Source organism: Hemitrygon akajei, chromosome 10 (genome assembly GCF_048418815.1).
Source record: "Hemitrygon akajei chromosome 10, sHemAka1.3, whole genome shotgun sequence".
Classification (NCBI taxonomy): Eukaryota; Metazoa; Chordata; class Chondrichthyes; order Myliobatiformes; family Dasyatidae; genus Hemitrygon; species Hemitrygon akajei.
In genome coordinates this window covers 33,442,576-33,470,119 of record NC_133133.1, presented here as the reverse complement: position 1 = coordinate 33,470,119, position 27,544 = coordinate 33,442,576, and the positions used below count along the sequence as shown (strand labels likewise).

Genomic DNA, 27,544 nt, shown 5'->3' with positions numbered 1-27,544 from the left:
CCACATTTTCCATATGTCCCAATATTTTCAGGGTATCAACTGAATAAAGCACCCAACTTTATTGTCCCTCTTGCTAAAGGCACCTTCCTGAACTCTCACTAAGTCCATCTGAGATTCTATGGGCTTTGACAGAGCATGAGAAAGAGTTTAAAATGTGTATTTATTCAAGAGGCTGTCACAGTCTGCAACTTACCACAAACACTATTGCAAATCATAAAGAAAATTGTCACTGAACATAATACTTAAAGGAGTGACAGCCTTACTGTAAGTATCATTCAGCACGACGGATATTAGATATACTACACCAAAGCTGATTAATAGAAGATTGAGAGGCTACACCCAAGAGATTGGTGGTTAGCCAGGAAACTGAGACTGAGAGCTGACTGATACTATTAATGACAGTGGGACCAAGTTAGTGAAAGATATGTATCCTCTCCATAATTCCATGAAGGTGGTGTCACAGGTAAATTGGTCGTAAGGAAAGCTTTTGGTACATTGGCCTTCATAAATCTATGTCCTGTGTACCGGAGGTGGGATATTATGTTGAAATAGTATAAGACATTGGTGAGGCCTAATTTGGTGTATAGTGTCCCAGTTTGGTCACCTATGTACAGAAAAGATATGGATAAGATTGAAAGAGATCAGAGCAAATTTACAAGGATGTTGCTGGGACTTGAGCAGCTGAGTAATAGGGAAACGTTGAATAGGTTAGGACTTTATTCCCTAGAATGTAGAAGATTGAGGGAAGATTTGATGAAGACATAAATTTCTGAGGAGTATAAATAGGGTAAGTGCAAGTAGACTTTTTCCAGAGGTTGGGTGAGACTACAACTAGAGGTCATGGGTTAAGGGTGAAAGGTGAAATGTTTAAGGTGAAAATGAGAGGGAACTTCTTCACTCAGAGGGTGGTAAGAGTGTGGAATGAGCTGCTAGCACTATTAGTGGATGGGGTTGAATTTCAACATTTAAAAGAAATCCGGACAGACATATGGATGGAGGGGGTATGGAGGGCTCTGGTCCGGGTGCAGGTCAATGGGACTAGGCAGATTGATGGTTTGACATGGACTACATGGTCCAATGATCCTGTTTCTATGCTGCAGTGTTCTATGGCTCTGTGACTTTATGAGCTACAGTGCTATCCATCCAAATGAATGACACATAGAACAACAAACTACCTTCAGTCTTCCAATGGAGAGTTAAGATCCTAATGAGCATAAAATAAGTTTTGTAATGATTTAATTAAAGCTTGGGACTTTTTCCTATATTTAAGGCACTGTTGACAAACATACAAATGCTTGTCACTTATGTTGTACAAAATTTGCTCTAAACTGCGTCATTTATGTTATTTATTTAGTTTTTCCAGAATTATTTTATCAAGCAGTTCCTTTACACCGGAGTAGGCTTGAAATATCCAAAGAAAAAGGTAAATATCGTACCTTCAAAGTGCTAGCAGCTGTTCCAGGATACTCTCTCTGGTCCAGCTTTGTCCACCTCTGCATGAACTTTTGTACCATTGGATCTTCGTAATTCACAAGCTGAAAGCCAGTTACGTTGACTCCCGTCTCCATAAATTTATCAAGCACAAGATCAGAAAAGCCCTGCAACAAATACACAAGACAAATCATAGTAAATTAAAGGCTTCAAACTACCGGAAAAAATAGGATTTTATAGTATCTCTTCAAAAGTTCATTATATCCTTGCTTGAGTTTCATCACTTAACAGATGTGTACACCCACTCACCCACACACACACACAAAATGTTTTGTTAATTTTTAATCATGTATTCTTTTAGCTCTTCTGATAGCCCTGGGTTATGTAAAACAGCTGCAGTATAGAACAGTTTTAGCTTTGATTCCTAATGAAACTTCTCAATTTAATAAGAATGGAACCAAAGTTGCCAGAATATAGAAGGACAAATTAAAACTCAGTTTGAATCCATGGCTGTGCTGTGAATCACACATCTGTCTATGTTGCATGAGGATCTCCAACCAGTCATCTACATTGCTTCCAAGTGATCAACCATTCTGCAAAGTGTTGTTTCCTAATACTTAAGTCCTGCAGCTTTGCAGATTAGATATATGTAATGAACAATCATTGTCCTAATTTTACTCAAACTGAAACTAGACACCAGGCACCTAACAATAACTTTAAGTGGTTGCTCTGGTCTCTGGGAAGTTTCCATCGACTAACAGTAGATTCACTGCAGTCTCAACCTTCTCTGGCACTTAAGACTTAGCATCTACTGTACCTCTAGAACAGGGGTTCCCAACCTAGGGTCCAAGGACCCCTTGCTTAATGGCATTGGTCCATGGGATAAAAATGGTTGGAATCCCTGCTCTTGAATGAGTTCCGACTTTCTGTTTTACCTCAGGATTTTCCTGCTGATTTCTAGTTTTTCTTGCCTATGTGGATAATGGAATTAATTGCACATCTTAAGTGCTATATAAATGTAAATTGATGTTGTTATAGTGTTCTGATTCAATGACCATAACGCATGGTTATCTTTTTTAAAATTTAGAGATACAGTGCTATAACAGGCCCTTCCAGCCTAATAAACCTGTGCTGCCCAATTACACCCTTGTGACCAATTAAGCTACTAACTTGTATGTCTTTGGAATGTGGGAGGAAACCAAAGCACCCAGAGGAAACCACATGGTAACAGGGAGAACATACAAGCTCCTTACAGACAACAGCAGAAATTGAAAACAGGTTATGGCAGGATTTGAACCCAGGTTGCTGATACTTTAATAGCACTATGCTAATTGCTATGCTACCATACCACCTAGGAAATACAGGTAGCCCCCGTTTTTCGAACGTTTGTTTTACGTTAGCTCACTGTTACGAAAGACCTACATTAGTACTTGTTTTCACTAACCAAAGAGGATTTTTGCTTTTACGAAAAAAGGACACCCGCTTTATATGTGTGTTTACCCCGAGAAAGACTAGCAGTTGTGTGCGCATGTGTGTATGTGCTGATTTTTTTTCTCCAAATTGATTTTGGCTTGCTGTCTTCCGGATTTTGATAAGTGAAACTACACCGTACATACAATATTTCTACTTATATAGGCTGTATATTTATCATATCATTCCTGCTTTTACTATATGTTCATGTTATTTTAGGTTTTATGTGTTATTTGGTATGATTTGGTATGTTATTTTTTGGGTCTGTTAACGCTCAAAAAATTTTCCCATATAAATGAATGGTAAGTTGCTTCTTTGCTTTACGACATTTCAGCTTACAAACGGTTTCATAGGAACGCTCTACCTACAGATAACGGGGGAAACCTGTAATCTTCCTGTAAATAAACCTCCAAGCAGCATATCCTTCATACCTCAGAAAGTCTCAACCTAACTGAGGCAGTGTCACATTATGGTGTTCTGGGATGCATTCCATTATAGTTGTAATGATGTCTAGCCAGCAAATCTTATAATAGTGTCAAATTATCACCATTACTGCCCATTAGAGTAGAACCCAAGACTGAATAGAAGTGTCAAATTTATTTGACTCTATAACTAGGTTAATCATTCAGTATCACTGAATGTCTTCAGTCATTTTGATCTTTCCTCTTGGAAACCTTAGATAGTTTGCCCTCAGAAAACCAACATGCTGTCAAAGGTAATGACACAATGGAAACTAAAAACATATTCTGTCATTACTGAACACGTTATTCATTGGGCAGGGTTAGCAATGGTAGGTAGAATGATGAAGATTGCTGCAAAACGCAGAATGAAAACTCTCATTTACCCTTGGAACAGTTCGCTGTTCTAAATTGTTCTTTCTTCACAGCAGCATGTGCATCATCAGCAGAGTAATATAAACCCAAACATTATTTATCAGAAATAGATCTGGTTAGTCTGTTTTACAGCTCTAATGAGCTCAAGGTTATGGATTTAGAATTGAAGTTGGCAATAAAGCTATCTTTGACGTGGGAGACTGTTCTTTACTGTCTAATTAACAAAATTTGTACTGTTTGGACTTGCTTCTTTACTTCAGCTGGTGAAAGCATTCAGGCAATATAGTAACAATGACAATTTCCCACTCATTCCTAGCATGAGAAGGAAAGGGCAATCATCTGCAAGCACAGCACATGCCTGATTACAACTAAGAAGTGACAAAATGGAATATCATCAGTGCAATGGACTAGATAGGATTTTGGCAATCATTTGCAAGCATGGCATGCGTGATTGAGTTGAGAAGGTCCAAATAATAAGTGACAAAACAGTAGTAGTGAAATAGTGAAATATCTGCAGTGTAATAAATTGGATAGGATTTCTTCCCGCTTGATTAAAAATCCTTACTGGACCACAGTTCTGATCAAAATATAAATGCAGTTAATATTTATTTGCAAATGTCTATTTCTATAGATTTTCTGAATGAACCACTGAATTGTGAAATTGCCCACGAGGATTTCTGAGAAATTACAAAAACAGATGCTTTTTCCAAGATAGTTTTTGAAAGAAGTTATTCTATGATTTCTGTTTGTAATGGAGTGCCTTTTCATTTTGAAATGCTGATAACGACTTCCAAGTCCGAACCTAAGATAACCCCATCTTATGGAGGCCCACAAATTCTCCTTCGGCTTGATATCACATTGGACTCAAATTTAAATAACTTACTGTTTGGTGATCTTTTTGACTTCTTTACAAATCTGAAAATACACATGCATCTTTTCAAATGCTCGGGGTGCTGCTGGCTTGACCCTTGTCCTGAAAGCTTTTAAATTTACTGGCTGGAAGAAAAATATGCGCATTCAAGTGACATTTTCAAACCAGCCAGAATGTAGTTTGGAAACAACATGATCCAAATTTGTGCCAGGTCAATGGGAAGCTGCATGTTGCTACTGAACCCACACTCACTTTGGTCCTGTAGTACTGCCACGGCCTCAGAAGCAAGTTTATGGAAATACACCTCTTGCTGTTATCTCAGTTTTACAGAAGAGTGAGACAAGGGAAAATAAAATTGAAGCAAAGAGAAGAATAACATGATTGCAATACTCCAAGATCACAGCAGGAAGAAAACGTAAAAACAACAAGCAAATTATATTGAAGCAAAGTGTAATATGGAGTAAATGGTAAGACTAAGAAAACATGTACCAACCAATTGGCGGGAGTATTCAAGGACATTTTCAACCTCTCACTGCTACGGGCGGAAGTTCCCACTTGCTTCAAAATGGCAACAATTATACCAGTGCCAAAGAAGAATAACATGAGCTGCCTTAATGATTATCACCCGGTAGCATTCACATCCACAGTGATGAAATGATTTGAGAGGTTGGTCATGACTAGACTGAACTCCTGCCTCAGAAAGGACCTGGAATCACAGCAGTTTGCCTATCGCACAATAGGTCAACAGCAGATGCAATCTCAATGGCTCTTCACATGGCTTTAGACCACCTGAATGACACAAACACCTATGTCAGGATGCTGTTCATCGACTATAGCTCAGCATTTAATACCATCATTCCCACAATCCAGATTGAGAAGTTACAGAACCTGGGCCTCTGTACCTCCCTCCGCAATTGGATCCTCAACTTCCTAACTGGAAGACCACAATCTGTGTGGATCGGTGATAACACCTCATCCTTGCTGACGATCAACACTGGTGCACCTCATGGGTGTGTGCTTAGCCCACTGCTCTACTCTCTATATACCCATGACTGTGTGGCTAGGCATAGCTGAAATACCATCCATAAATTTGCTGATGATACAACCATTGTTGGTAGAATCTCAGGTGGTGACGAGAGGGCGTACAGGAGTGAGATATGTCAACTAGTGGAGTGGTGCTGCACCAACAACCTGGCACTCAATGTCATTAAGATGAAAGAGCTGATTGTGGACTTCAGGAATGGTAAGATGAAGGAACACATACCAATCCTCATAGAGGGATCAGAAATGGAAAAGTGTGAACAGTTTCAAGTTCCTGGGTGTTAAGATCTCTGAGGATCTAACCTGGTCCCAAAATATCGATGCAGTTATAAAGAAGGCAAGACAGTGGCTATACTTTATTTATTACGAGTCTGAAGATATTTGGTATGTCAACAAATACAATCAAAAACTTCTATAGATATACCATGCAGAGCATTCTGACAGGCTGCATCACTGTCTGCATGGGGGGGGGGTGGTGGTGATGGCTACTGCACAGGACTGAAAGAAGCTGCAGAGGGTTGTAAATTTAGACAGCTCCATCTTGGGTACAAGCCTGTAAAGCACCCAGGACGTCTTCAAGGCGTGGTGTCTCAGAAAGGCAGTGTCCATTATTAAGGACCTCCAGCACCCAGGGGATGCCCTTTTCTCACTGTTACCATGAGGTAGGAGGTACAGATGTCTGAAGGCACACACTCAGTGATTCAGGAACAGCTTCTTCTCCTCTGCCATCCGATTCCTAAATGGATATTGAACCCTTGGACACCACCTCACTTTTAAAAAAGTATATAGCATTCCTGTTTTTTGCACGATTTTTAATCTATTGAATATATGTAAACTGTACAAACTATACTGAACAAGATTTATGTATTTATTATTACTTTTTTTCTTCTTTTATATTATGTATTGCATTGAACCGCTGCTGCTAAGTTAACAGATTTCACGTCACATGCCGGTGATAATAAACCTGATTCCGATTCTGATGAAGTAAATCAAACCAATTATGAGAAGGAAAGAGAGGATCAGTATGGAAGTGAAGGCTTTGTGGCCTAGTTTGTGGACATTACAGAGATAGGTGGAAGGGCAGGTGGTGTTGAAGAGGTAGGGAAGCTGTAGAAGGATTTAAGACAGATTAGGAGAATTGCGCAAAGGAGTGGCAGATGGAATCCAGTGTTGCTAAGTGTATGGTCATACCCTTTGGTAGAAGGAATAAAAGTGTAGACTGTTTTCTAAACAGTGAGAAAATTCAAAAATCCAAGCTTCAAAGTGATTTGGTAATCAGCGTGCAGGATTCCCTAAAGATTAACTTGCAGGTTGAGTTGGTGGTGAGGAAAGCAAATGCAATGTTAGCATTCATTTCGAGAGGACTAGAATATAAAAGCAAGGATGTAATGCTTTTACTAAATAAGGCACTGGTGAGGCCTCACTTGGAGTATTATGAGTAGTTTTGGACCCTTTATCTGAGGAAGGATATGCTGACATTGGAAAGGGTGCAAAGGAGGTTCTTGAAAATGATTCCAGGATTAAAAGGCTTATCATCATATGAGGAGCTTTTGATAGCGCTGGGCCTGCTCTCGCTGGAATTTAGAAGAATGGTGTGGGTGGTGGGGGGGGGGGGGGGGATGATCTCATTGAAACCTTTCGAATGTTGAAAGGCCGAGATAGAGTGGATGTGGAGAGGACATTTCCTGTAGTGGGGGAGTCTAGGACCGGAGGGCACAACTTCAGAATAGAGGGATATCCACTTAAAATGGAGATGAAGAGGAATTTTTTTAGCCAGAGGGTGGTGAATCAGTGGAATCTGTTGCCAAAGGAGGCTTGGTTATTGAGTGCATTTGTGCAGAGCTTGATAGATTCATAGTAAGTCAGGGCAAGAAAGGTTATGGGAGAAGACAGGTGTGGTGAACTAGATATACTTGTCTGGACTGCTCCTGTGGCTCCTCCCACAGACCCCTGCTGACTGCTCCTGTGGCTCCTCCCACAGACCCCTGTATAAAGGCGACTGTGGCCTGTTGCTCTGCCTCATTCCCCAGGATGTAGTGTTGTTCATTCTTCCAGTCAATAAAAGCCGATACCTCGCTTCCTACGTCTCAGCGTGAGTTATTGATGGTGCATCAACAGGAGAACGGGGTTGAGAGGGAAATGGATCAGTCATGATCAAATGGCAGAACAGACTCAATGAATCGAATGGCACACATCTGCTCTAATATCTTATCGCCTAAAATTAATACCTCCTGTCAACAGAATGGTGTATGGGTAAGGCAGGGTATCATGTGACAGGATTTTATCTTGATATTTGAACCAGAATGTTATGATATCACAATGGCTGGCATTTCATTGCACTTAACCTTATCAAGGTACATATGTTTCACAAATGACAACCTTACCACAAGCCTTACGGCAAAAAATCGTAAGTGAAATCCAAAACATATACTAGTTCACAAAATATGCATTACAGTCTACATAGAAACATAGCAAACATACAGCACAATACTGCTATATGTTTAAAACATAAGTTCTTTCTGTGAGGTATTTTGTTGAAAAAATTGTGAGAGCTTTTATGTGAGCTAGCAACACAAGAACCAGACTTGTGCTAATGAAGGAGAGGAGAGACATTATATTTTACAATACCAGAATATAAGTTCTTCCAGTCATGAAAAAACAAGAGTAAGATTCTATTGACTCTTTTCTGACAGTGCTTAATTTCAGGAACATCTCTCTCAATGCAGCATCTTCTATATATTATACAACTAAAATCTGCTATACAATTAACATCAGTTAAGAGCAGTTTGAACAAAAATTATCTATAACTAGATTCAGTTTGCCAAAGTTAATTTCACTTGGATCCAAAAGCTCAGCAAAGATTTCCTGATTTTGTTCTTGGCGGGATTTACTGGTAAATGATTAATTTTGGCTGTTGTACTGTTTGGCCATCAACTAGCACTGTCTTGATTTAATCGAGTACAAAGAAACTCACTTACCAGGGTGGCCAGCATGTAATGATAACCTCTGATGTTTTTGCCGACGTTTACAGCCTGTGGCACAAAAGAAAGGAATAATCTATGAAAATTTTCTTTGATATAATTTACCCAAGACCATTCAAAAGTGTAATTATAAAAATTTTAGTTCACACAATTTAATATAGCTCTTTTCTAAGTGAATATCAATTGAAAAATAATGATGCTGGAAATCTGAAATAACGGTAGAAAATGCTAGAAACATTCTCCTGATAAGGCAGCATTAGTGGAAAGACAAACAGTGTTAGTGCTCTGGTTGTAGTTTTGTCATTCTTTATATCTTTTCTAATGTTCTGACCCTAAAGCTGACAGCAGCTGATAGTGGATTAAAATTTGGCGTGATAGTGGATTAAAATTAAAACTTCCTCACTCCCACTCCTTTCACATAAAGGTCAACAATCTATTAGCTTTTTACTTTATATTTTGTGCTTTTGCTCTAACTCCTAGTAATCTACATATATACACACTTACAAATAATTACAAAATCATTTGCTTCTCCTCATTCCCAGCCTTGTAACATTAAGAAGGTCTTCTGATTTGTCCTTCTGGGATTCAGTATCATTAATTTCAAACTGACCATATTAATATTCATTTGCCATTGTGTTTTCCACACAGCAACCCATACCGCAAGCAAGGGATGGAGAAAACTGCTCTGACCTGAAAGATTGGACGTGTACCCCTCTCACAGATGCTGCCTGAGTTGCTGAGTATTTCCAGCACTATTTTTATTTCGGATTTCTAGAGTCTGTAATTTGTTGACTTTTAATTACTGTGCACAGAAGTGTTAATGATGCCCGAGGTCAATTTACAATCTGACACCAGGTTATTGGCTTTGAGCACAGCTGGATAATGTTCTTAATTCTATTCCTTTAGACAAGTCATTAATACCTTCATGGTCTTTGTACAGATGCTTTGGATATATTAGCTATTGTATCATCACAGAGTATGTACTCCTTATCATTAATCTTTTATCTTTTTATCCCTCAAACGAACTACCAGCCAATACAGCAATTCCGCAGTTCCAATTCTTTACTTCCAATTTTACTGTTATATGTTTTGCTAATGACGTACTGTACGGGGTGGTTTCAAATATCTTTGCAAGCTCCGCATGGGCTATTGAGTAAATTTCTCAAAAATATACTAGGTTAATTCTTGATGTACACAGACTCCTGCTTCCCCCCCCCCCCCCCCACCCCAATTGCACAAGGAGGTATTGAGGCCAAGGTCTTCGAGTTTATTGATTAGTTTTGAGGGGATGATGGTATTGAATGCTGAGCTGTAGTCGATAAGGAGCATCCTGATGTATGCATCTTTGCTTCCAGATGTTCCAGGATTGAGTGAAGAGCCAATGCGATGGCCTTTGTTATGGACCTGTTGCTACTGTAGGCAAATTGAAGTGGATCCAAGTCACCTCTCAGGTAGGAGCTGATGTGTTTTCTCACCAGCCTCTCAAAACACCTTATCATTGTGGATTTAAGAGCAACCTGGCAATAGTCATTGAGACAGGGCACCTTGCTCTTCATGGGCACCGGTATAAGAGAAGCCTGCTTGAAGCAGGCGGGTACCACACACTGCTGAAATGAGAGGTTGAAGATCTCAGTGAAGACACCAGGTCATTTATAGGTTTTTATTACTTTGCCAGGTACCCTGTCCGTCCAGTAGCTTTCCGTGGATTCACCCTCCTGAAGGCAGCCCACACATCAGCTTCAGATATTGAGATCAAAGGACCATCGGGAGATGTGGGAATTTGTGATGGTTCCTCTATGTTCTGACGGTCAAAGCAAGCATAAGAGGCATTGAGCTCATCTAGAACCAAAGCCCTATTGTCTCCCATGCCACATAATATAACTTAGTAGGAGGTGATAGCATTCAAGCTCTGCCACCACTGTCTGGGCAAGGAGCAGTAGGCATTCCTTGTCTTAATACAGCAGTGGTCGAATATGTCGGGACTGCAGATTGCAGTATCTTTATTTTCTCGTCTCTCAGCATTTTATCTGTGTTGTTTGGGTGGATGCTGCGTGATGTTACAAATTAGTACCACAAAGTTACAAACAGTACACAATATGCAATAAAACGATTGTGCTTTATAATTCTTAGCTTGACTATAGGGTTAATAAAGAAAACCAAAGAGCAAAAGGGCCCATTCTCAGGAAACAGTCTAATGCGCAATGTTGGAGCTCACCATTTCCTGTCTGTTTGTTCTCCATTGATTTCCCTCCCAACCTTATTCTAAGTCCACTCCGTGCTGCAGTCTATGACTTCCCCGTTCTGGCACCTTCTCTCTCCATCCTCCACCGCACAAAAGACCGCAAAATCTTCGCTTGGGCATACGAGAAAGAAAAACACCTCCTCTCATTGGCCAGCGCACATTCCAAAGCCCCCGTTATCTCTAGTCCTAACCTAAACACTGCGCTACAGAGAAACCATTACATCAGCAGTGAACCTTTCCCAGGACGTTACAATTCTGTTGTACGGAAGTTTTGATGAAGGGTCAGGGACCTGAAATTTTAACTCCATGCCCCTCTCCTGAGAAGCTGCTTAACCACCAGGATAATTCCAGCATTTGCTGTTTTTGTTACCTTTAAGAAATGTTTCATTGACTTTACTATACTAATACAAAGCTTGACTTCTCCCTGATTTAAGCAGAATAGTGCTGACTGATACTATTTTACTGACTGAAAAGTTATCTACCCTGTCAGGTCTTTTCAATCAATAAATAGCAGTTCAGGAGCTCCTTAATCCCTCTTCAACAATGGCAGAGAACATGCACTATTAGACATCTTTGCTTCCTCGTCAAATTATGGTGGTATTGCATAATAGGGAAAATCATAAAATACTGAATATGCTCAGCAGATCAGGCTCGATTATTTTCTTGTTACTTTTGTCATGCAAGCTATGGAAGTAGGTAATTTCAGTGTCACTGTTTTTTTTTGCCCAAACAAACTCATTTAACAGCTGCTTTGAAAAGTAGGAAGAAAGGAGCTGAAAGTGACACATTATGATTTGTGAGTTGACCTTCAAAACCATATTATTCAATTCGACTCACAATCTCACACAACCAGAATCATGAACCTTAATGCTCTTAGAGTGATCCTCTTAAAATGTATATATGGAAGCAGCAACAGAAAGGAAACAGGATTACAGGACTTGTGCTAAATAAATTGGACATTATCGGTAGATATTCCTAAGGGGACTTGAGGATAGACGTGACTTTGCATTGAAACACAAAGACTTTAAATTGCATTATTATCACCATGCTTAACACGGTTACAGTGACAGTACAATGAATACAAAGCAATCTATATTTTTCAATTTTTGTCAAATATTTTGCATGAATACTGTAGCTGTTACCTGATCCAGAATTGCATTCAGCCTATTTAATTCACAGTCTATTAAGTATCTTCTTTCTTGTCTCTTGTCCATTTCTTCAAAGATCCGTCTGTACTCCATCACATCGGTGATGCTTCCGACCGATTTTGCTGTAACTTGCCAGTTATTCTGGACAGCAGCTTCCATTATTACTTGCAGGATGGAATATCCTGCCAAGAAGAAACACAAAGTTTAGAAATCAAGTACTGAGAAAGAATTTTTCAATTGCTTTCCAGTGGCTTCACTGTGTAGCCAGGAGCTTAAGAAAGTGATCTTGCACATAAGTTTGTTAAACATGTCAACCCAGTCAAGCTCTTTGCAAAACTTTATATTTTTGCAAGTGCTACTCACTACTTGCTGGTCTCAAAAGGCACCACATATATTGAGCACTGGAAATTGTACCATCTGGCTACAAATCTGGTCAGCTTAAAAGATTGAGGCAATTTGAATAGACATGGGTTAAACATGCCCAAATCCTTTCTATCAAAATTATTTTCAAATTGCATTATCATAACCCCCCCATAAAACTGGCTACTCACATTCAGAGTCTCTCAATATTCTGTTTTGCGAGTCCAAATAAAACATTTTCTCTACACGTGTAACTACCATTTTTGCTCCACCAGTATATTGTGATAACTGGGAGACAATCAATTATATGATAAGTAGACTGCTGCTACATTAAACAAGTATTTAAATCAAAGAATTTGTATGCTTTTTTAAGAAGTAAAAAAATTGCACTGAATCAAAGAAACATGCAGAACTTAGCTTACGAAAACCCCTTTAGTTAGTATTTGCTTTAGACAACCTGAGCTGCAACTACAATAAAAATATTTTGCAAACAAAATTCAATAAATTCAACCAGAGTGTAATGTTTCCCTGATCTTTGATTTATGGACTTAGTTCTAAAGTTAATAGATTTGAAAGAAAATGATGACGTCTGACCTTCTTTATTGAAGCAGTAACATCAGCTTTTCCTGAGCTTGGAACATTCACACACACACACACACACACACGCACACACACACACACACTTAAAGCAATTATATTGAGAATGACTGTTTCATTAATATTATTATAAATATTAGAAAACAATGCACAAACAACCAAAGCTTTGAACCTTTGCAATAAAATAAAGATATCTGTGGCCAGCACAGGGTGAACATGTTATAAATATTAGCTACAGCTGATACTAAATCTTTGTATCAAACTCTGCCAACCTATTTCTTCCTAATCCAAAAACTGGCCCAAAAAATCCTGTGATAAATTAGGTATTCAGTCTATCAATCTACGCCTGCCCTTTTAAAGTACAAACCAGATAATTTCCCATTCATTCTCTTTCCACCCATATTTTTGAAGTCATGTTTCATAAAAAAAGCCTGTTGTATAAAAATATTTTCCTTGTGCTAATTTTGGTTTATTTGTCTATATTTGTCTGTTTACCAGTCATCGGAAACAGGATTTTCATAATAGCATTTTTCATAAGCTTGAGTTTCAGAAACTGGAAGCCATGGTATTCATGCTGGATGTCTTCGCAGTCACTTAAAGGATTCTAGTCTGTTGTGATGTGCCCAGGGCTGACAGCAGCAATTCCTTGCAAGAATTCAAATCCCACCTGGATTGCTTTACTTTTCAGGAAACTGATAAAGGGATAATACAACATTGCCAAACAGAAAAGAAGAAAGTACATTTACATTGAGCCTTATGCATATTTATTGAAATACTACTGATGTACAATAATTGTGAGAATCTAGGTATTTATTCACTTCAAGTTCTCCCTAAAACCAATGCAATTAAGAGCCAGTGATCCACTTATGTGAGGCAAATTTAGGGATAAATATTGGTAAGAATACCAGTAATTGGACCAACAGGGAAACAAACCTGGGTGTGAAGAATAGTGTTGCAAAAATAGAAAAATTTTCATGGTGGTGTACTTGGGCAGTTAGGAAAAGGTGTTATTCTTGATCTATGAAGGAAAAGCAATGAATCATTTCCTTCATTGTAGCTCAGGAAGGAATCACAGTTTTAATACTCGCTATATTGATTGTTTGCATTCTGCCCATCTCAAAATGTGTTGGCGTGAGGTGACATTGTCCAAGTATTGAACTCAGTCTCCACAACTAAGTATAAACTGAATGCTTTCCACAACTGATGATTTACCTCAATTTTATTGGAAAAAGAGATAATATGACTTATTTTGTCAATGTCTGTTTCTCTGAAGGAACTGGCTCTAACTCTTACTGCCTTGCTCAGATCTATAACTTTTGTCAAAAGACATGAGATTACATTGCAAACAATTTATATCACCACATTCTTTTCAAACACAGTAAGGTACCGGGACCATACAAAGACAAGTAATGTTTGCAGTTTGCTCTGTCCATGAAAAGTAGAAAAGGAAAAGACGAGTGCTCAACTTTCTTTTGCAATACATTCACTTTCTGTTAACCGTTTAAATTTCAAACTATCCGCGAAACGTGAAAGATAGGTGAAGAATATTCCAAATACAGAATACGTCTGAAGATCAGAGGGCTGTATAAATTCACCTATCCTGTTTCCAAGGAAATCTGTAATTAAGGGGAACAGGTGAAGGATATCTGATGCTATGCTCTTGTAGCCTTAAAAGATGGTAAAGTCAATACTGCTGCGAATGTGAAATTAATCTACCAGATTTAATGAGCCAATAAAGTAAATAATAGACGTACTGGCCCAATTTAAAGGGAAACATTTTTGTGAAATGTAGTTTATACTTTGGATGAAATCAATCTCTACATTTTTTTCAAAATTCTCTTGATGCAATTACGTTCAGAGAACTTTATAAACTGTTGTGATTGTTGCCATGCTGTCAAATATGACAGCCATTTGCAACAAAAGCCAGAAGGAAATGACAAGAGGATAATCTGTTCTTGTCAGAAACGTTAGCTGTAACCCACCATTTTTCTACAAGTAGACATATGGAATCCTTAAAGACCATCTCACCACAGGAAAATGGCTAACTGTTTGTTCATTGTTCAAATGATGGTGTCCATTGAGTGTACAATGCTGTCCTGTCTCCCTTTCTCTTCACCATCTACACCTCAGACTTCAACTACAACACAGAGTCTTGCCATCTTCAGAAGTTTTCTGATGACTCTGCCATAGTTGGATGCATGAGGCTGAGTACAGGACTACGGTGAGAAACTTTGTCATATGGTGCGAGCAGAATTATCTGCAGCTTAATGTGAAAAAGACTAAGGAGCTGGTGGTGGACCTGAGGAGGGCTAAGGCACCGGTGACCCCTGTTTCCATCCAAGGGGTCAGTGTGGACATAGTGAAGGATTACAAATACCTGGGGATACGAATGGACAATAAACTGGACTGGTCAAAGAACACTGATGCTGTCTACAAGAAGGGTCAGAGCCGTCTCTATTTCCTGAGGAGACTGAGGTCCTTTAACATCTGCCGGACGATGCTGAGGATGTTCTACGAGGCTGTGGTGGCCAGTGCTATCATGTTTGCTGTTGTGTGCTGGGGCAGCAGGCTGAGGGTAGCAGACACCAACAGAATCAACAAACTCATTCGTAAGGCCAGTGATGTTGTGGGGGTGGAACCGGACTCTCTGACGGTGGTGTCGAAAAAGAGGATGCTGTCCAAGTTGCATGCCATCTTGGACAATGACTCCCATCCACTCCATAATGTACTGGTTAGGCACAGGAGTACATTCAGCCAGAGACTCATTCCACCGAGATGTAACACTGAGCGTCATAGGAAGTCATTCCTGCCTGTGGCCATCAAACTTTACAACTCCTCCCTCAGAGTGTCAGACACCCTGAGCCAATAGGCTGGTCCTGGACTTATGTCCACTTGGCATGATTAACTTATTATTATTTAATTATTTATGGTTTTATATTGTTATATTTCTTCACTATTCTTGGTTGGTGTGGCTGTAATGAAACCTGATTTCCCTCGGGATCAATAAAGTATGTCTGTCTGTCTGTCTGTATGTTCACACTTAGCAAATTATACATACACATCCTTATAGAGGAATTTGAGCTTAATACGCTCTGAGACAATTTCAAACCGGGAACAGGTTGGGATAATGGGCTTAAGTCTAAATTTTAGGTTAGGAGTTAGGTAAGGTTATTTAGTTTCTCTGTTGTGCATTTTCCACAACTGTTGAAAATAAAATACATTGCCATACTGGTCATTCAAGTTGTTGCTGGCACCCAGTGACCCAAAGGGCTTTCTAAGATGATCTCATATATCAGAGTTGATGCAGAGGCACATTATTAATCCATTGTTTACCACCTTCCTCCTCTTGCAGTTTACTCCCCTTTACCAAACACCATTGCCTTTCTTTCTTCCATTCTTAACTAGTTCAAAGTACATCAGTCAGTTTGGACAACGGGAAAAATTAGTCTTTAATCAGGACTGAACGGTTGTTTCTTCTTGGTACCCATGAACCTTTTTATTAGAGTTTGCCAGCACAACGTGTATTAGATGTATAATAAATTACTGATGTTAGATGTTAGCAGTATTTACAGCCGTAACACAAATCCCTCTAGCAGGAAAATAGAGGCTGGCTAAGTTTGACTCAGTGGGAAAATGAGCATCGCAACCGAGGAAGAAAGTTTTTGGAAAGCTCTATAAATGCACAGCTGGATTCTCAGCCCAATGGGGCAGAACTCTAGCTGACGAAGAATGGAAATGTATCATTTAAGAAAGAATACAATAAAAATCAGCAGCATACCCATAATCTTCATTCAGCCTTATTATTGATCCCTTGTGAGCGGAAATATAGAACACCAAGGGAGAACGCTCCTCTCATTTTAGTTCAAACATTAGTGACTCATTTATGTAACATGAAGAAGAATCTCAGAATTATCGCAATGAAAAGAGCTTTTGGGAGCTGGTGTCACGCTGTGTCAAACTATTGTTATGCCTCCCCTGGAGACCTTCAGAACTGCTGAAGATCCCCTTTCTCTATTATTTTGCAGTTAAAGGTCACCAAAATGAAATGACTGCTGACTGCAAGTCACAAAACAAGTGCTGCCCTGAACTTGGCATGGTTTTCTGTGGACTATGATTGACGGGTCACAGAATAGAGAATTGTAGGGTCACAACAATGGTGGGGTGTCAATACCAGAGACGGGTTGGCTGCAAGATTGATGATCCACAACACTGACATAGATTGCAAAGCCATTTAAACATTATTGAGCTGTGTTTATTTTTCAAAGTGACATACAGGCCAGCCATTTATACTGTTAGACCAAAATGAGTGATGCTGGCACAGTTTACTGGGAATGGGTCCAGTTGATTGAGTGCAGAATTAAAAGACAATAAAATTGGCACAGATTTGCCAGTGGGAAAAAAATAACAATTTACTAAGTAGATCCTTGGGAGTGTTTTTCCCCCAGCTTTAAATCAGATAAAATTGAAACATTCAAACATAGAATTCAAGCATGGTAGTGTAGTGGTTAGCATAATGCTTTACAGTACGGGTGACCGGGATTCAATTCCTACTGCTGCTGCATGGGTTTCCTCTGCGTGCACCAGTTCCCTCCCACAGTTCAAAGATGTAATGGTTGTCGCGTTAATTGGTCATTGTAAATTGCCCCATGATTAGGCGGGGATTAAATCAGCGGATTGCTGGGCGGAATGGCTTGGAGAGGCTATTCTGCATTGTACCCAATAAATACATAAACAAACAAACAAATAAATAAATAAGCACTTTTCTTATTATTAATGAAGTGAGGCATTGTGGTGTTTGGAGAAGTCAGCTTTATTAATTTATTGATATAATCACATGTACTGATACAGATAAATCATACATGTAGGTTCTTGGTTATTTGAAAAGTATGACTTGCAGATATCTTTTGGCAAAACTACTTTATTCAATAAACCACTTTGCATCTTCATATCATGGATTGAAAGATTAGGAGAAAAAATATACAAAACTGAAACTGTTCATTATATTAGAGGAAAAGCCATAGCATAGCTATGGGGTCATTCGCAAAAGCTTGCAGTCAAAATATATTATAAGCATTAGTTTAATATTAAGTTCTTTTAAATGATCAGAGAAGCAACCAGCTTTTTTATGAATTAATTAAGCAGCAGAGTACCAAGCTTATAAAAGGTTTTCCCACATCTACTAAATTAAATTGTAAAATTTAAACAATGCCTATATTGTGCTCACAATACACCATTGGGAAATGCTGCTGTCCGCTCATTTCATTAAGGGATATTTTGGAAGAGTAACCTGTTGTTCTAATGATTGTGGGAAATTCATGTAACCCTCAGGCTTGGCCAGCATGTGTTTGTCTACGGGAAAACAACTCCTGGCCCCGCCAAACTGAGAAATCTTGTTTGTGTGGATGCTGCGTGGTGTGTTGTCCGGTTACAAATCCGCACCACAAAATATCAGAGAGTACACCATATGCAATTAAATGGCTGAACTTTATAAATCTTAATCTGGTTAGAGCGTTAGTAAAGTAAATAAAAAGTAAAAGGGCCCATTTTAAGGAAAAAGTCTATTGCGCATCGTTGGAGCTCACTGTTTGTTCATTTGTTCCCGTCGACCTCCAAGCGTAGCCAGCCCTCAGACCCTCGCTCCTCAGTCCACTCTGTCCGGTAGTCTTCCGACTCTCTCCATTCGCGTCCTCTCTCTCCATCACTCGCCGATGAAAGACCGTGAAAAACCAAGCTCCCAGACATACAAGAAACAACATTTCTCCCATTGGATAGCCCCTGCATTCCAAAGTCCTGTTATCTCTAGTTATAACCCAAACATTGCAGCAGCTACAGAGAAACCATTACATTAGCAGTGAAAAATTACATAGAAGCCATTACATTAGCCTTAGCAGTGAAACCTTACAGTGTGTTAAATTCATAAATGTCTTCACTCTCTCTCAAGATACATCATGTTCACAGTTCAGTCTCAATTGCTTTATGATTATGAGCATCTGCATGACTTTGCAATTAGTGATGACATCACATCTCAAGTTATGCTGGTGATCTCATACTGAATTTTAGCAAGTTGGAATGAGATAGTCTCATAGAACAATAATTTACTGAAGTCGTTTTTAACTCTGTGCTGATGTGCGTTTGGTGGCAAAGGAGACTGCAGATACTGAAACGTAGAGTAAAAATCAACTCCTGAATGAGCTCAGCAAGTCAGCCAGCATCTGTGGCGGGAAATGGAGAGTAACTATTTAGGATTGAGACCTATCACCTGGATGGAATTCTCCAGAAGTTTATTTTCTGTAGTCTTGACAGATATTGGCTTCTGTTTTGGTGCATGTTGATTTGGGCTTGCTGTTTCTTTATTTCATTTCCCATCAAATGTCTTATAACCAAACTGAAGTAAAAATAATTAAATCCAAATACTTCCATGGACTCTGTCTTTACTTCTCCCTGACTTAGTCAAGTAACCAGCATAATTAAAGACAACACCCACCCCAGACATTCTCTCTGCTCCCTTGCCCCACCAGGCAGAAGACAGAAAAGCATGAAAGCCCATACTGTCAGGCACAAGGACAGCTTCTGCTGTGTGTTACAAGACTATTGAATGGTTCCTTAGTACGATAAAATGGACTCGGCCGCACAACCTACCTCATTATACTCCTGCATTTTATTGTCAACATGCACTGCACTTCCTTTGCAGCAGTAACACTTTATTCTGCATTCTTTTATTGTTCCACCTTGTACTACCACATTGCACAGTATAATGAATTTATCTGTATGAATAATTAAACAAGTTTTTCACTGTACCTCAGAACCTGTGACAATAATAAACCAATTCCGATTCCAAAATTTGAATGCATGCTGCAGATATAATGGGTACTTATTGTAAACATAAGCTATTAAACTCACTTTGAAAAGTGTACTTTTATGAAATTTACCAGGATTTCTGCTTTTAAACCCAGGAGACCAACTATATTCACTGAAGCTGTAGTTTTTCTTGTTAATTGTAGAAGCCAGAATTAAGCCAAGCTGCTAGAATAGATTGAGTTGATGAAAAAATGTTGTTATTAGAATCTCAATTATAAATCAAGCAGCTTTCACTTTACTAATGGTTTCAGAAAAGAGCGTTGAATATCTTTGTTCAGTGAGAAGAATTATTGACATTAAGTCTGGAGGAAGGAGTTTCAAAATCCAGTAGTGCAAAGGGATTTACAAATGTTTATGGCTGGAAGAGACTACTGCAATGCAATAATCCCAAGTAACACACAGTAAATGTGACAAGATCATTCAAGCACCTCAGTTTAATGCATCCATTCATTAATGGTTAATTTAATGCTCCCCTGAATGCAGGAGCCCCACATCCCTTCCGGCCCTTTCACCAATTATGCACTTAGTTGTATCAAAAATAATCTAACCAAAAACACAATGGAAAATGATGATATTTAATTATATAATCCTTTACTGTAATTTCCCACATTTTCTCCTGATGGCTCTCATTCTATTTTATAACTTAAAGGATAGTACCTAGTACAAGCATCATTTGACAGTCTAGACAGAAATTATTGGCAGGTTATTTAATGATGGATGACATTAGACCAAACCTGATCTGTTCCCTCAGCCATGCCTGAAATACTATTGATTGTTGCTAGAGTTCAATAGGGCACTAATTCTGTTGGCATCTATTGGACCGTTAACATAGCCAATGCTGATTCATTGGGCAGACTTGTGAACTGAGGGCTAAGGAATACTGAATTAGCCTACAAATTATTGGTGATGGTATCTGTGAATAAATAGCATGGACTTATCTGCAGAGCTAATTCAGGATTAAATAAGAATTGAATTTGGGCCTTTGCTGGCCTGTATGTCATATTATACTGTATAACATCAAAATATTTCTATAAATATCAATGCAACCGAATTGGGAGTAAGCCCAACGTTCACAGTTCTTGATATTGTTGGTTAGAAATTCAGAATCAGAGTCAGGTTTAATATTATTGGCATCTGTCATGAAATTTGCTCTCTTTGCGGCAGCAGTACAATCCACTACATAATAATAAAAAATGTGAATTACAGTATCTATAATATTAAATAGCTACAAACGTAAATAAGGAGTGCAAAAATAGAAAAAAAGGACTGAAGTGGTGTTCATGGGTTCAATGCTCATTCAGAAATCGGATGGCAAAGGGGAAGAAGCTGTTCCTGAATCACTGAGTGTGTGCCGTCAGACTTCTGTACCTCCTTCCCGAAGGAAGCAATGAGAACAAGGCATGATCTTGGTGGGGTGGAGGGGGTCCTTTATAAAGGATGTAGTCTTTTTGAGGCATTGTTCCTTAAAGATGTCCTGGATACTATGGAGGCTATGCTCATGATAGAGCTGATTAAGTTCACAACATACAATGGTAACTGAAACTTGAGATCATAGGTGGGTATACCTTTTTAGGTTGCTTTACTGGGACAATAAATTTCCATCTAAGAGTACACCCAGGTCCTTTTGTACTCCAACAATCTGTGGTACTTCTCCTTTAAAATAATATTCTACTCTTCTGTTTTTACCAACCAAAGTGGATCTTTCATTCTACTCTACCTGCAGCTTTTTGACCCCTTGCAGGCTCTTTCGCCTCCTTACGTGATGCTTACTGTCCCACCATCTTTAAAAGGTAGATAAATAATGAAGAGGTATTCCAAAACAAAATCTAAAAAAAAATTGGACAATCTTTGCACAGAAACATAGGAGCAAATGATCAAGCTTTTAGTAAAATAATAATTCATCTCTTTCTACTTATTAAAAGAAAATTGTAAGATACTTTCTTTGTCACATGATAATATATTTCTGTTTAATGATCTGCGATCCAATCCCTTATCCTCTCTCTGCCTACTAAATTATTTAATCGACTGAAATAAAGAAGTGAAATAGTAATTTTAGTTATTATGTTTCTCAGTGAAATAGTAGAAGAGGCTTCAATGGGTACAATATTGAAAAATGCTTTAGTGTTTGAAACAATTTCATTTTATTAAATCCAAAGAGAATATATGAAATATGCTGACACAAAGATCTTTTACTTGTAATGTACTGATGAGAAGCCTTTGGGTAGTGCTTGGTTGTTTTATTTCATCTGATTTCCTTAGAAGAGAATAAAACCAACCTAAGATCTCAGGATTCAGTTACCATTGTTACATCATTTTGGACATTCTTAGGAGTAGAAGCTTAGCCTCTGTCACATGTCATGAATGTATGATGCATGCGTATACTCATTGAACTATGCCTACAAAATTCTGTTCCAATTAAGGCAATGAAACCACATTTCAGAAGCACTTAATGCATGCAACAGACACATTTCAAATATTTTTTTTCCATTTTTGTGGAATACCAAGGTAAACATTCATCTTTTAGTGTAATTTATCTGTGAAAGGTATAGTAGGTTTGGAAACTTGATAAAAGTAAGATAAGCAGAATGCATTTACTCATAATCCATGACATCTCTGACCACCCAAATGAATAATAGGCATCTAATATTATAATATTATTTAATCTGGCCGGTGTATACACAATAACCATACAATTGAACAGTGACTCCAAAACACCAGCATCTTGTTGTGGGAGGAAGATACAAAACATAATTGATATAAATGTTATCATTCTGTGCTTACTGGTGCTACTCATCATGCTTCTTGGGAGGTGTATGGTGCTTGTATTTTGTGAAACATGTGTTTACAAGCTACGTGCTCCCAAAACAACCAATTACCATAATTATTAGGAGGCGAGTGGAAATGAGGTCCATTTTGCAATCAGACAATCATCAGGGACACAAACTAAGCACATCAGTTGTGGGAGACTTAATAAAAATCCAATTGGGGCTGAGCTGGTGTAATATATTGGATTAGCAAAGCTTCTTCTTAAAAAAAATTAGAATCCTTTTAATAAAATCCGGAATCCAAAATCCTGTATGTTAGCCTACAACGCCACCTTTTAAGCATTGTTCACAAGTACCTCCAGGTCCCTATTAGCCATTGCTTAGTGGATGGCAGAGTTTGAGATTAAACATGGAATCCCCAGTACAGAGTTTTAAGCACAAAATGAAATCAGGTTGATACAGTAGCTGAGCACTGAGGCACTGGAAGAAGTCCTGCCTTTCAATTGAAATACCAAACTGACGATTTATTCCCCTTTGGGTGGACATCAAAGATCATAGGGCACAAGCTTAAAGAAACAACAAATCATCTGGTCATTGTCAAAGTGATAATTGTGAAACTGCAGGGTCTAAAGAGTCTGCTGCTCCCTGTAATAAAATACTGCCTTCTTTATAATGAGTTGTGGGTGAGCAAAATCAAATTCAACAAGGAGACAAACAAATAGTTGAACTGCAAGCAAGACGTATGTTGTGGAGAGCGGGAAAGTTGGTGTTGAGGATAAAATTGGATCAACCACATCCTTCCAGGACAGCGGCGACATGCGGCGCATGTGGAAGGGCATTCAGGACATCACCAACTATAGGACAACATCACCTGAATTTGCGGGGGATGCCTCCCTCCCAGATGTGAATAACTTCTACGCTTGTTTTGAGGTGGAAAATGACGTGGTGGCGAGGATGTCCACCCCTCCTCCAAATGACCAGGTGCTGTGTCTCACTGTGGCTGATGTGAGAAGAACCCTGTGCAGGGTCAACCCACGGAAGGCTGCTGGACCAGACAATATTCCTGGTAGAGTGCTTAGAGGATGTGCAGACCAGCTAGCAGATGTTCTCACTGACATCTTCAACATCTCCCTGAGCAACACCACCATTCCAACGTGCTTCAAGGCCGCCACCATCGTCCCCGTCCCGAAGAAGTCTTCAGTGTCCTGCCTCAATGACTACCGTCCCGTTGCACTCACATCCAACATCATGAAGTGTTTCGAGAGGCTCGTCATGAGGCACATCAAGACCCTGCTTCCCCCCTCACTGGACCCCCTGCAGTTTGTGTACCGCCACAACTGCTCAACAGACGACGCCATTGTCATCACCGTCCACCTGGCCCTAACCCTCCTGGACAAAAATGACACGTATGTTCAAATGCTGTTCATAGACTTCAGTTCAGCATTCAACATAATCATCCCTCAGAAGCTGATTGTAAAACTGAGCCTACTGGGCCTGAACACCTCCCTCTGCAACTGGATACTAGACTTCCTGACTGGGAGACCTCAGTCAGACGGATTGGAGGCAGCATCTCCAACACCATCACACTGAGCACAGGGGCCCCCCAGGGCTGTGTGCTCAGTCCACTGCTGTTCACTCTGCTGACCCTCTGCAACACACAGCTCGAACCATAACATAAAGTTCGCCGATGACACGACTGCGATGGGTGCCATCAACAAGAACGATGAGTCAGTTTACAGAGAGGAGGTGCAGTGGCTAACGGACTGGTGCAAAGCCAACAACCTGTCTCTGAATGTGAACAAAACAAAAGAGATGGTTGTTGACTTCAGGAGGGCACGGAGCGACCACTCCCTGCTGAACATCGACGGCTCCTCGTTAGAGAACGTTAAGAGCATCAAATTTCTTGGTGTTCACCTGGCAGAGAATCTCACCTGGTCCCGCAACACCAGCTCCATAGCAAAGAAAGCCCAGCAGCTTCTTTACTTTCTGTGAAGGCTGAAGAAAGTCCACATCCCACCCCCCATCCTCATCACATTCAACAGGGGTTATTTTGAGAGCATCCTGAGCAGCTGCATCTCTGCCCGGTTCGGAAATTGTACCATCTCGGATCGCAAGACTCTGCAGCGGATAGTGAGGTCAGCTGAGAAGATCATCGGGGTCACTCTTCCTACCATTACAGACTTTTACACTACACGCTGCATCCGCAAAGCAAACAGCATTATGAAGGACCCCATGCACCACCCATACAAATTCTTCTCCCTCCTGCCAACTGGGAAAAGGCACCGGAGCATTTGGGCTCTCACAACCAGACAATGTAACAGTTTCTTCCCCCAAGCTATCAGACTCCTCAATACCCAGAGCCTGGACTGACACCAACTTATTGCCCTCTACTGTGCCTATTCCCTTGTCTATTATTTATTGTAATGCCTGCACTGTTTTGTGCACTTTATACAGTCCTGGGTAGGTCTGTAGTCTAGTGTAGTTTTTTTTCTGTGTTGTTTTCACGTAGTTCAGTGTGGTTTTTGTACTGTTTCATGTCGCACCATGGTCCTGAAAAATGTTGTCTTGTTTTTACTGTGTACTGTACCAGCAGTTATAGTTGAAATGACAATAAAAAGTGACTTGACTTGACTTGACTTATTGAATGGAGAGCAGGCCTGAAGGACTGGCTAGCTTACTTGCTCCTCATGGTTCAGTATCAGTCTTTTCTGTTCATTTTTTGTTGAATTGTGCCACTTAGCACATTCCTCCTTCAAAGACATTTCGGCTCACAATTGTCTGCACTGAATTTTATTTATCTGGTGTCTGCTTTTCCCATTATTCTCCTATATGTCATCTGGAACCTTGCAATCATACACAATACATTTTATTCTATGAAGTTTTTTAGCATCTACAACTCTCAAATTTGGAACTCCAAGTTCAAGCCATTGATGTACATCAAAAAACAAGTGATTTTATTGCTGAACCCTGGAGTGAGTTTTTTCTTCTAGTTTTCAAAGCAGTTATTTATTTCATTTGATTATATTTTCTTGGACGTGTTACTGCATTTAATGATCTGAATCTCAACTTGGAATGTTGACAATTTCTTTCCTCCCCACATAAGCTGTTTGACCCGTTGAGATCCTTTAGCAGTTTGATTTGCTCCAGTTATACATCACAACTTTTTGTATTCTGAAAATCCCTCAGACATTTTTGCACACGTGTTGAAATTTGTGCTTTGTTTCACTGGGTTCAACTTTGTTAACAAGCATAGCACTTCATTAAACAACCTTTGAAAGTTCATACATAGCACAAATCACAATCCCTTCTTCCACAATCAACTCGTCTGAAAAGACTTAATCAAGTTAGATCTTCAGACTCATGTGTGTGAATTAATTTTACATTTCTACCAGCTAGAGCATAATACAAAACATCTTGATTTGGGCCCCTTGATCACAATTCTCCCTTGGAGCAGAACTGATGAATTCATTTAAGTTCTTTGATTGCCCAATCTGTTTGGTATTTGGAATAATCTTCACCTGTCTTCTGTATCTCCTATAATCTACAGGATTGCTTTTAAATTGCCTGGATAGTGCTCGAAAACTAGGTGCCAATCTTTCTCTCTCATCCTGTTCCTGGGTGGCAAAGAACCCATATTTCATTTTGCATTTTATGGTTATAGCAACTGAATATGCCTGAAGAAAGAAGAAAACAGTAAATGTCTTGCAAAAAAGCATTGCCAATACCTTTCTACACAAACTACCTTTGAAAATATTACATGGAGATCAGAGTTAACCTGTACTAACATCAGCGAATTCTCGGTCCTAAACTGATATTTAGATGCTAACTAACTTTGGGATCAGATGGGCATTTTTCAAAATGGGACATTTTCCTTATTAAGTTTTGAACACAAGAAAGTGTTATGTCTCTTTTGGGCATTCTTTGCATTTTCTCAATGGAAGCAAAAGCACCCTCCCCCATTTAAATTGTGAAACTCACCCGACCCTGATCCACACATACACTGAGCAACCGACCAAAACCCTTCACTATTCTCCCAACCCAATCTGCCCCACCCCACTTGGACCTATAGTCGCAGACGTCCCCTTCCCCACCGATCAGTGATCACTGGCAGTTGACCTTCAGCCCAATTGCTCACTATTGATCCCAATCTGTGGATGAATTCCCTCCCCTAAGATCTGAAATATCAGCTTTCTTTTTGATATTTTAAATGTATCTGGAACTTCCAAGTATGCTTGTGTGCATAACTTCACTCACCACAAAACTGAATTGATTCCACAACCTACAAACTCACTTTCAATGACACTATTATTCATGATCTCAATATTAATTTTTTTTCTGCATAATTTGTCTTCTTTGCACATTGGTTGTTTGTCAGTCTTTATGTATATTTTTTCATTAATTCTATTACATTTCCTTATTTTCCTGTAAATGCCCGCAAAAAAATTAATCTTATCATAGCATATGGTACCATATACAGTACATACTTTGATAACAAATTTACTTTAACTTTCAAGTGGTAGTGATCTACTTTCACCAGCTTAACACTACGGTGGATCCCAGTTAATTGGGACACATTGGGACCTGCAAATTTTGGCCCCATTAAGCATCTGTCTCAATTAGCCAAAGTTTCATAGAAATAGGTTAATAGAGACAAACTATCATTTAACAGGATAACAAATTATGCATGTAAATTAAATAGAGAACAAGTTAGGACACTACAAATATTACCATAGTACTATAAAACTGTGTATTAGTTCCTAATAGATAAGACAGAGGAATCCATTCAATGCATATTGCTGTGTTCTTTTCATTGACAGTAAATAAAGCAAATCAGCGTAGACACATAGTGCAGATAATGGACTGCTTTCATTGCCTTCCTACATGAAGTATTGTCAAATCTTACTACTTTTTAATTCAGCATTGGTAAGCCCAAATAAATGGCATAAC

The 27,544-nt window shown here is 39.2% G+C and overlaps 1 protein-coding gene across 4 annotated transcripts in view; it reads right to left on the bottom strand.

Annotated features, from left to right (window-relative positions):
• The window catches only part of LOC140734275 (glutamate receptor 3-like), a 358,588-nt gene that overhangs the window by 189,927 nt on the left and 141,117 nt on the right, over positions 1 to 27,544 (bottom strand). For all 4 annotated transcript variants that reach the window (XR_012100505.1, XM_073058015.1, XM_073058016.1 and 1 more), the window contains exons 4-6: positions 12,012 to 12,199; positions 8,625 to 8,678; positions 1,437 to 1,598 (exon numbers count right to left, since the gene is read on the bottom strand). Coding sequence is in view for 3 of the 4 variants with exons in the window: in XM_073058015.1 (XP_072914116.1) it covers positions 1,437 to 1,598; positions 8,625 to 8,678; positions 12,012 to 12,199 (404 nt within the window). In the remaining variant the exon portion in view is untranslated. The remainder of the gene's footprint in view (positions 1 to 1,436; positions 1,599 to 8,624; positions 8,679 to 12,011; positions 12,200 to 27,544) is intronic.